Here is an 11,061-nt window from a genome sequence, read left to right as displayed (position 1 = left end):
GTTACCACGTAAGGCTTAGAACAACGAAGGTCGTCGTCACAGATGCTACAGAGATTGGCGAGGGGGGAAGATGCACCATAGAAATCCCAATTTGAGATGCTCCGTTAGCCCACATCGTCCTTGCATGTGGTGGCAAAATCGGCCTGTTAACATACTCGTTGCTGTCACACCTTCCATTCCCTTGTAGCAACTGCCTAGCAGCACGGACCACGGTGCCACCCGCCCGCTCGAGTGGAGGGCTGCATCGTTGGGAGACATAAGGCTGCTGTTGCCGCCCACATACCTGTAGACGGAATTGTGGACACTGTTTCAACACCACCAGAGGCTGTTGGACTAGCTGAAAATGCCACCACCACCACCGCACAACCATACCCTCTGCCTCAAGATGTCGCACGTAGATCGCATCTCACAGGTGAAGGCTACTGGATCGGAGACCTGCCCGCCACAACCATCATTGACCAGTGTCGGGGCTAGGCCTGACCACTAGTCTCTAGCACTGGTGAGGGGACATGAGGACAGGGAGGTAGGAGGCGGTGCCTAAGGCCTTTGGGTGACATATGCTAGATGTGTTTTTTCTGGGTGGCGCTTGCGAGGACCATATATATTAGTTGTATTTTGGCTTGTTTTCCAGACGTGCACTGACGTACCTGAGTAGGATTGTTAGTATGTAATTATGTGAGAAAGAAACTGTGTTTATTATAAGGCCTAATTTCTTTTCTAGTATTGCTTTTTTAGGATGTGTGGTTAGGTCTTAGTCAACTGAGACTTAACCAAGTCTCAATCAAGTGACATAACCCCCAAAAAAAGAAAAAAAAACTACAAATGAAATTTTGCAGAACCTTCACGCAAGATCTCACGAATACATCATCGACCAAGACATAATCAAGTCTCACTCGACTGAGATTTAGTAACACCGTTTTATGATTCTTATTACTTGGTCTGAGTATTGCTTATTCTATTAGAAGAGAAAACTGGTTGTTTACAGGGGTGTTTAAATGCTAAGATAGTTTTATTTTAATAAGAAAAATATATTTACATGCATAGTATAGGAACATACAAGCACACACACATACACGTCCTATAAGCACCTTCGAGGAATTGAATCGGCGGGTATTGAGATTGATGAAGTTACCACAGGTGCCGCATTGTCGATGGGCATATAGGTTACCATTAAAAGAATGAAGTCGTTAAATTTTAGAATAAGTCCACAAAAGGGCGAGCATACACACAACATTTAGGACTTCAACCCAGTTGAGTAGGTTGCACCACAAGAAATCTGACCATCAAAGTTACGCTAGTTCACAATATCTACACGGCTTTGTACCGAAGGAATGCACATAGTCAACGATATTTACGTTTGTCAAGCGAATACACGGTTAATGAGTACCACAAATAAAAAGAAGGTTACCTACTAGGGTATTAAAATTTATGTGAAAAACTTGATAAGACGTCGAATCAACCAATCTGCTTTCGCAAGGGCAAGCATCAACACTACCTCCTAAACCATCAATCAATCAGCTTAATTGCAAAGACCGTAGACGAAACGACAAGGAAGAATGGCATGTAAATAGACGGCTGCGATCGTCCCGTGGTGCCATCTCATCCGCTCACAGCAAACTGGAAAACCACCCGGGGCAAAAAGTCTGAAACCGGCGGAGACGCGCGCAGCGCAGACGAAACGGGACAGCAGCGGCGGAGCCACGGCCACCCCCTGTTTCGGCTACCTTCTCCGAGAAAAAACAATCCATCTTCTTTCCCCACTTGCGCTCCAAGCTTACCCTTAATTACTCGCCGATTCCTCCAGCACCAGGACTATATATACAGGGCTCGCCACACCTTCGTTCCTCACCAAAATCTGCAATCAACCAACTGCAAAGCAGAAACAGCAACAAAGATCCATCTTTCTCTCTGAGTTTTCGGAGCGATCGTGGGAGTTGATGGAGACCGCCGGGAAGGTGATCAAGTGCAAAGGTTCGTTCGTCAAATATCCGCCGAAAATTTGCTTGATCAGTGAAGAAACTCTGGGATTTCATCAGTGCTAATTGGTTTGGTTTGGTTCTTGGGTGACTCCAGCGGCGGTGGCATGGGAGGCAGGGAAGCCGCTGTCGATCGAGGAGGTGGAGGTGGCGCCGCCGCAGGCCATGGAGGTGCGCGTCAAGATCCTCTACACCGCCCTCTGCCACACTGACGTCTACTTCTGGGAAGCCAAGGTATGCCCGCGCATGAGACATTCAGACCATAGTTTCAGGTGTCTCAAGTGCGTAGCCGTGATGGAGACATGGACCATTGGCTAACTTGGCGTGGTTCTGTTGTGTAGGGGCAAACTCCGGTTTTCCCAAGGATCTTGGGCCATGAGGCTGGAGGGTACGTATCTTCTCTGTCTCTATCTTATTCTATTACAGTTTTGCTGATTAATTTGGTGGAATCTTGAATCTTATTTTTCGAAAAGGGGCACTTTACGAAAAAATAAGATTCAAGATTCCACCAAATTAATCAGCAAAACAAAATCTTAAGAATCATGGGACAGCTTTGTCACACAAGCTCCCTCAAAGTGCTTTGCTTTGTAGAATAATTCTTCTTCTTTTTTTCCATTTTCTGTAGGAAATTAGTGCATGCATCTACTTTCGATGTTTGTGATCTCATTTTTCTTCATCTTTAGCACGTTAGTAATTTTCAAAGAAAACGACAAGCACATAACTACATATTTTATACTAGATTATTTAGAGCCACTTATTTCCTTCACTGTTCTAAATTCAGTCTTTACTTGTCATTTTAATTAATATACTGTGTTACTCTTAACAGTTAAGTAAGTCTTTTCCCCAAATTACCTTTTTCCTTACAGCATTGTTGAGAGCGTCGGAGAGGGCGTGACCGAGCTTGCGCCAGGTGACCATGTCCTGCCGGTGTTCACTGGCGAGTGCAAGGATTGTGCTCACTGCAAGTCAGAGGAGAGCAACCTTTGTGACCTCCTCAGGATCAATGTCGACCGGGGTGTGATGATCGGAGATGGGCAGTCCCGCTTTACCATCGGTGGGAAACCGATATTCCACTTTGTTGGGACCTCTACCTTCAGCGAGTACACAGTGATCCATGTTGGGTGCCTAGCGAAGATCAACCCCGAGGCACCCCTCGACAAAGTTTGTGTTCTCAGCTGTGGTATCTCGACTGGTAAGAGATTGTTCTGATTGTTATTTCCCAATGAAACATCGTATTCCTATTACCTTGATGATGATAATTTACTGAAAAGTCATTTTTCTTCAGGTCTTGGTGCGACTCTCAATGTCGCAAAACCGAAGAAGGGTTCGACGGTGGCAATTTTCGGTCTTGGAGCTGTAGGCCTTGCTGTAAGTGAGAAAGGATATTTATCTTCCACAATGTACTACTGCAGGTTGATGAGAATTATTCTCAATAACCATGACTAATTGCTGTATGTTTTCACACGATCAGGCCATGGAAGGGGCCAAGATGGCTGGGGCATCAAGGATCATCGGTGTGGACTTGAACCCTGCAAAATACGAACAAGGTACAGTCTGCTGCTATCTTCAGAAAGTAAAATAAATCCATTTTGGTGAACGTGGGTTTATGGACAACACACTGAACTTTAGCAACATGTCAATTTTCAGCTAAGAAGTTTGGCTGCACCGACTTTGTAAACCCAAAGGACCACACCAAGCCAGTGCAAGAGGTCTGTTAAGTTCTCTGCCCGAGCATGCATCACTCCCTTAGTTTGTTCATGGGATGCAAAATACTATGCCAAATCCTCACGGTTGAATTGTGGTCCAGGTGCTTGTAGAGATGACAAACGGTGGAGTCGACAGAGCCGTGGAGTGCACGGGTCACGTCGATGCCATGGTATCCGCCTTCGAATGCGTTCACGATGTATGTTCTCGACACAATTGAAAGTTGATCATTGTGAGCATTGGTGTGTGTTTCTGCTTTAAACTGAAATTCTGAAATTTGAATGTAGGGGTGGGGCGTGGCGGTGCTGGTGGGTGTCCCCCATAAGGAGGCAGTGTTCAAGACCCACCCGATGAACTTCCTCAATGAGAGGACCCTGAAGGGCACCTTTTTCGGCAACTACAAGCCGCGTACCGACCTCCCGGAAGTCGTGGAGATGTACATGAGAAAGGAGCTGGACGTGGAGAAGTTCATCACACACAGCGTGCCTTTCTCGCAGATCAACACGGCGTTCGACCTCATGCTCAAGGGAGAGGGACTTCGCTGCGTCATGAGGATGGACGAGTAGATCGAGCTTCTTCGTCACACCCTCGCTGCTTTAAACAGAAGAAGAAGAAAATTATAAGGACTTCCCTCGAGTAATAATGTATAGTCGTAAGAACGAACATGTATGTGTTTTGTGCTCACGGTTTGGTCTTTGGGGCGCCACCCTGTGGCCCCGCTTGAGAAAAAGTTGTGTGCATGTTTTCATTTAAAAAAATACATAGTGTTCTCGCCTCCGTATAAAAAAACATCTCACAAAAAAATCCTCACCTTATAAAAAAAAGTAGAAAAAGAAAAATAATTATCACCACAGCGTATCATGGAGTGCCACTTTGCATAACCCTTCATTTAAAAGAATACTAGAGGTCCTCACCTCCATCTAAAAAGAAAAAATACATTTAAAAAATAATCCACACCTTCATCTAAAAAAGTTCCAAAAAATTTCTTGCCGGGCCAACCAGCTTGCGACACGTGGCGCCCTTCACGAGTAGCTTAATGGGTTTAATATTTCAAGTGTGCCGCCATCCCTTATGAGTGTACAAAAACATTTTCGAAAGTAATATTCTCTTCGTCCCATAATATAAGAACGTTTTTGATACTTGGGACAGAGGAGTAATAGTCTGCAGTTTCTGAGTTCAAATCGGCATCTTCCTTTTCTCGAAACGAATATCGGCGGCTCCGTTGCATGTTGCAGACCACTTCCGATGTTTTGCGGTCTTCTTTTTGTTTGCAGAATGCCATGTTCTTTTTTCTTTTCTTAGAAAAGGAGGATGACCCTAGGCCTCTGCATCTGGCCGATGCATTCAGCCATTTTATTAATTATTTACAAAGATCTTACAAAGTAATGCATCCATAATTCTGAAGCCATCATCTCGGCAACATTTGTCGCTACTCCTATCCACTTGATGAAGGGGTGCCAAAAATCCAAACCGAATACCAAACAGACTTCGCACAAAAAGCCTAACATCTAAAGCTGAAGGCCCCAACCAAGTTAGATTGCCGGGTCTGGTGCACACACCGGTCCGGCGCACTCTCAGAGGCGACCACTGTCGTCTTCCACCTATCCATCTCTTCAGAACAAGAATTGGTGCAACAATCTTGCCAGGCCTGCCGTCGACGCCACCACGACGCCAGACAGCACCGTCCTCCTGCGCGAGTCCGTCAACTCGCATCGGACGCTGAGACTCCATTGCTCCACGCTGCCGAGATCTGTCGTCATCGATGGGGAAGATGAAATCCCATAAGAGACTACAAGATGGCTCCAACGGCTCTTGTACGGCCGTGCGACCAGGGCGACTCGGGCGGCGACACCGCGAGCGCCTCCACCCCGTGCGGCCACGCCGCGGTCGTCTCCGCCTAGCGGGGCACGTGGACTAAGGTCCGGCCGGCGACGTGGCAGTTCCGCCTTTCGCCGGGCAAGGAGCAGAGTCCACGGCCATCGCGCGCGGGTGGCTGGTCGGGGAGCAGATTCTGGGCCCTAGCCAGTGAGTGTTCGGATGAGGAGGAGGAGATGTGCGATGCAGTGGTTGATTTGGAGCGCGACAGGGCTTCGTGCTCCGTCGGCGACTTCGTGGCGCGGGCGAAGGAGCTCGGGGGCTCCTTCAAGGCCGGACGGCGGCGCGCGTTCGCGCTCGGCGGCTGCGGGCCCAGGCTGGCTAGGTCGCTGTCACGGATTGCACCTCGTGCTGCTCCGGCGTGGGCAGCCCGGAGTGGGACGCTATGTCCAGAGACGAGCGCCGACCTTCTTCTTCTCGCCAGCCCAAGGAAGATCCCGCCGGAGTTGGCTCGGTCCGCGGTGGCGGCGGCGCCGGCGGATCCTCGGGCTCCTGCTCCTAGGGTTGGGGAGGAGAAGTCTCCAGGGCCGGTGGGCTAGGTCGGGCAGGTGGGCCGCGACCTTGGGCTGGGGCCTGCGAGCGCCTTGGTGCAGCCCGGCCCAGGCCCGCTCGCCAAGCCATATAAGTGGTTGTGGCTGCGCCGGGGAACCCTAGACGCCTCTTTAAGTTTCCTGCCACCAGACCTGAGGTGTGGCGTTTCGGCCGATCCGCTAGCACCCTCTTTCCCCCTCCCCCTCCATCCTTCGTGTGCTCCTTTGCTGAGGTGGTGGCAATGGGCTCCAAGGCTGATCGCCGTGCGGACAAGTGGCCCATGGGATCCCAAGAGCCGGCGGTGGAGCGGTCGCGGGACCGCGAGCGGCGCCGTCAACCCATGGCGCAGGGGACGGAGCGCGTCGGCGAGGAGGGAGGTTGGGGGCCACCGCCTTCTTGGTGGCTCAAGGAACAGGAGAGGAAAAAGAAGAAGAAGGGGGAGCACAAGAAGCGTGGCCTCGAACTCAAGCACAAGGGGCTGCCGCTTCCCCACAGCGGCGACCGCGTTCGAGATCCATATGCGAAGAAGCAGAAGTTCAAGTCAGCGGGGGCGGTGGCTCCAACCTACCCGCCCCGTAGCAACCCTCAGCGCCTTCCTCTTCCAAGGGCACGACGGTAGAGCCTATCCCCGTCGAGGAGGCGGACGACCCGGAGTGCATCAAGTGCGGCCGCTCCGGTCACTTCCAAAACAACTGCTCCTTCAAGCTATTGTATGTGGTGTGCACCCAGGAGGGCCACACATCTGCCCACTGCTCCACCCGCGGGAAGCCCCTACTGCTCCAAACCATGGGACACGTCATCTCCAGGGAGGGGTTCTACTGCCTGCAGTACGCTAAAGACTCGAAGGAGGAGCCGCAGGACTTGTGAAGGAAATATGCCCTAGAGGCAATAATAAAGTTATTATTTATTTCCTCATATCATGATAAATGTTTATTATTCATGCTAGAATTGTATTAACCGGAAACATGATACATGTGTGAATACATAGACAAACTTAATGTCACTAGTATGCCTCTACTTGACTAGCTCATTAATCAAAGATGGTTATGTTTCCTAACCATAGACATGTGTTGTCATTTGATTAAAGAGATCACATCATTAGGAGAATGATGTGATTGACTTGACCCATTCCGTTAGCCTAGCACTTGATCGTTTAGTATGTTGCTATTGCTTTCTTCATAACTTATACAAAGTTCCTACAACTATGAGATTATGCAACTCCCATTTATCGGAGGAACACTTTGTGTGCTACCAAACGTCACAACGTAACTGAGTGATTATAAAGGAGCTCTACAGGTGTCTCCAAAGGTAGATGTTGAGTTGGCGTATTTCAAGATTAGGTTTTGTCACTCCGATTGTCGGAGAGGTATCTCTAGGCTCTCTTGATAATGCACATCACTATAAGCCTTGCAAGCAATGTGGCCAATGAGTTGGTTACGGAATGATGCATTACGTAACGAGTAAAGAGACTTGCCGGTAACGAGATTGAACTAGGTATTGGATACCGACGATCGAACCTCGGGCAAGTAACATACCGATGACAAAGGGAACAACGTATGTTGTTATGCGGTTTGACCGATAAAGATCTTCGTAGAATATGTAGGAGCCAATATGAGCATCCAGGTTCCGCTATTGGTTATTGACCGGAAACAGTTCTAGGTCATGTCTACATAGTTCTCGAACCCGTAGGGTCCGCATGCTTAAAGTTATGATGACAGTTTCATTATGATTTTATATGTTTTGATGTATCGAAGGTTATTCCGATTCCCGGATGTGATCACGGACATGACGAGGAGTCTCGAAATGGTTGAGACATAAAGATTGATATATTGGAAGCCTATATTTGGATAACGGAATCGTTCCGGGAGAAATCGGGATTTTTCCGGAGTACCGGGGGGTTACCGGAACCCCCCCGGGGGTTAATGGGCCTACATGGGCCATGAGGGAGAAGAGGAAGGGCCGGCCAGGGCAGGCCGCGCGCCCCCTCTCCCCCTAGTCCGAATAGGACAAGGAGGGGGGGCGCTCCCCTTTCCTCTTTCCCCTCCCCCCTTTCCTTCTCCACCAAGGCAAGAGGGGAGTCCTACTCCCGGTGGGAGTAGGACTCCTCCAGACGCACCCCTAGGGGCCCGGCCGCACCTTCCCCTCCCTCCTTTATATACGAGGGCAGGGGGCACCTCTAGACACACAAGTTGATCTTCGTGATCGTTCCTTAGCCGTGTGTGGTGCCCCCCTCCACCATATTCCACCTCGGTCATATCGTTGCGGTGCTTAGGCGAAGCCCTGCGCCGGTAGAACATCATCATCGTCACCACACCGTCGTGCTGACGGAACTCATCCCCGACACCCTGCTGGATCGGAGTCCGGGGATCGTCATCGAGCTGAACATGTGCTGAACTCAGAGGTGCCGTACGTTCGGTGCTTGGATCGGTCGGATCGTGAAGACGTACGACTACATCAACCGCGTTGTCATAACGCTTCCGCTTTCGGTCTACGAGGGTACGTGGACACACTCTCCCCTCTCGTTGCTATGCATCACCATGATCTTGAGTGTGCGTAGGAATTTTTTTGAAATTACTACGTTCCCCAACAGTGGCATCCGAGCCAAGATTTTATCGTTGATGTTATATGCACGAGTAGAACACAAGTGAGTTGTGGGCGATACAAGTCATACTGCTTACCAGCATGTCATACTTTGGTTCAGCGGTATTGTTGGATGAAGCGGCCCGGACCGACATTACGCGTACGCTTACGCGAGACTGGTTTTACCGTCGTGCTTCGCACACAGGTGACTAGCGGGTGTCTGTTTCTCCAACTGTAGTTGAACTAAGTGTGGCTACGCTCGTTCCTTGCGAAGGTTAAAACAGCACTAACTTGACGAACTATCGTTGTGGTTTTGATGCGTAGGTAAGAACGGTTCTTGCTCAGCCCGTAGCAGCCACGTAAAATTTGCAAACAACAAAGTAGAGGACGTCTAACTTGTTTTTGCAGGGCATGTTGTGATGTGATATGGTCAAGACGTGATGCTATATTTTATTGTATGAGATGATCATGTTTTGTAACCGAAGTTATCGGCAACTGGCAGGAGCCATATGGTTGTCGCTTTATTGTATGAAATGCAAACGCCCTGTAATTGCTTTACTTTATCACTAAGCGGTAGCGATAGTCATAGAAGAAATAGATGGCGTAACAACAACGATGCTACGATGGAGATCAAGGTGTCGCGCCGGTGATGATGGTGATCACGATGGTGCTTCGGAGATGGAGATCACAAGCACAAGATGATGATGGCCATATCATATCACTTATATTGATTGCATGTGATGTTTATCCTTTATGCATCTTATCTTGCTTTGTTTGACGGTAGCATTTTAAGATGATCTCTCACTAAATTTTCAAGAAGTGTTCTCCCTGAGTATGCACTGTTGTGAAAGTTCTTCGTGCTGAGACACCACGTGATGATCGGGTGTGATAGGCTCTACGTTCAAATACAATGGGTGCAAAACAGTTGCACACGCGAAATACTCAGGTTAAACTTGACGAGCCTAGCATATACAGATATGGCCTCGGAACACAGAGACCGAAAGGTCGAGCGTGAATCATATAGTAGATATGATCAACATAGTGATGTTGATTGAAAACTACTCCATCTCACGTGATGATCGGACATGGTTTAGTTGATTTGGATCACGTGATCACTTAGATGACTAGAGAGATGTCTGTCTAAGTGGGAGTTCTTAAGTAATATGATTAATTGAACTTAAATTTATCATGAACTTAGTACCTGATTGTATTTTTGCTTGTCTATGTTTGTTGTAGATAGATGGCTCATGCTATTGTTCCATTGAATTTTAATGCGTTCCTTGAGAAAGCTAAGTTGAAAGATGATGGTAGCAATTACATGGACTGGGTCTGTAACCTGACGATTATCCTCATTGCTGCACAGAAGAATTACGTCCTGGAAGCACCGCTGGGTGCCAGGCCTACTGCAGATGCAACTGATGACGTTAAGAACGTCTGGCAAAGCAAAGCTGATGACTACTCGATAGTTTAGTGTGCCATGCTTTACGGTTTAGAATCGGATCTTCAATGACGTTTTGAACATCATGGAGCATATGAGATGTTCCAGGAGTTGAAATTAATATTTCAAGCAAATGCCCAGATTGAGAGATATGAAGTCTCCAATAAGTTCTATAGCTGTAAGATGGAGGAGAATAGTTCTGTCAGTGAACACATACTCAAAATGTCTGGGTATAATAATCACTTGATTCAACTGGGAGTTAATCTTCCTGATGATAGTGTCATTGACAGAATTCTTCAATCACTGCCACCAAGCTACAAGAGCTTCGTGATGAACTATAATATGCAAGGGATGGACAAGACTATACCCGAGCTCTTTGCAATGCTAAAGGCTGCGGAGGTAGAAATCAAGAAGGAGCATCAAGTGTTGATGGTCAATAAGACCACCAGTTTCAAGAAAAAGGGCAAAGGGAAGAAGAAGGGGAACTTCAAGAAGAACAGCAAACAAGTTGCTGCTCAAGAGAAGAAACCCAAGTCTGGACCTAAGCCTGAGACTGAGTGCTTCTACTGCAAGCAGACTGGACACTGGAAGCGGAATTGCCCCAAGTATTTGGCGGATAAAAAGGATGGCAAAGTGAACAAAGGTATATGTGATATACATGTTATTGATGTGTACCTTACTAATGCTCATAGTAGCACCTGGGTATTTGATACTGGTTCTGTTGCTAATATTTACAACTCGAAATAGGGACTACGGAATAGGCGAAGATTGGCTAAGGACGAGGTGACGATGCGCGTGGGAAATGGTTCCAAAGTCGATGTGATCGCGGTCGGCACGCTACCTCTACATCTACCATCGGGATTAGTTTTATACCTAAATAATTGTTATTTTGTGCCAGCGTTGAGCATGAACATTATATCTGGATCTTGTTTGATGCGAGGCGGTTATTCATTTAAA

The 11,061-nt window shown here is 48.0% G+C and overlaps 1 protein-coding gene across 1 annotated transcript; it reads left to right on the top strand.

Moving 5' to 3' along the window:
* Positions 1-1,648: 1,648 nt before the first annotated feature.
* Positions 1,649-4,410, top strand: LOC123091378 (alcohol dehydrogenase 3). The gene is made up of 9 exons (XM_044512874.1): positions 1,649-1,971; positions 2,074-2,210; positions 2,318-2,364; positions 2,843-3,168; positions 3,262-3,344; positions 3,448-3,523; positions 3,624-3,685; positions 3,784-3,879; positions 3,968-4,410. Exons 1-9 carry the CDS (start codon positions 1,938-1,940, stop codon positions 4,244-4,246), a joined length of 1,140 nt encoding a protein of 379 aa, XP_044368809.1. The 5' UTR covers positions 1,649-1,937; the 3' UTR covers positions 4,247-4,410.
* The last annotated feature ends 6,651 nt before the right edge of the window (positions 4,411-11,061 follow it).

Source organism: Triticum aestivum, chromosome 4B (assembly GCF_018294505.1).
Source record: "Triticum aestivum cultivar Chinese Spring chromosome 4B, IWGSC CS RefSeq v2.1, whole genome shotgun sequence".
Classification (NCBI taxonomy): Eukaryota; Viridiplantae; Streptophyta; class Magnoliopsida; order Poales; family Poaceae; genus Triticum; species Triticum aestivum.
The sequence above is the reverse complement of the archived record's forward strand: the minus strand, read 5'-3'. Positions and strand labels throughout refer to the sequence as shown.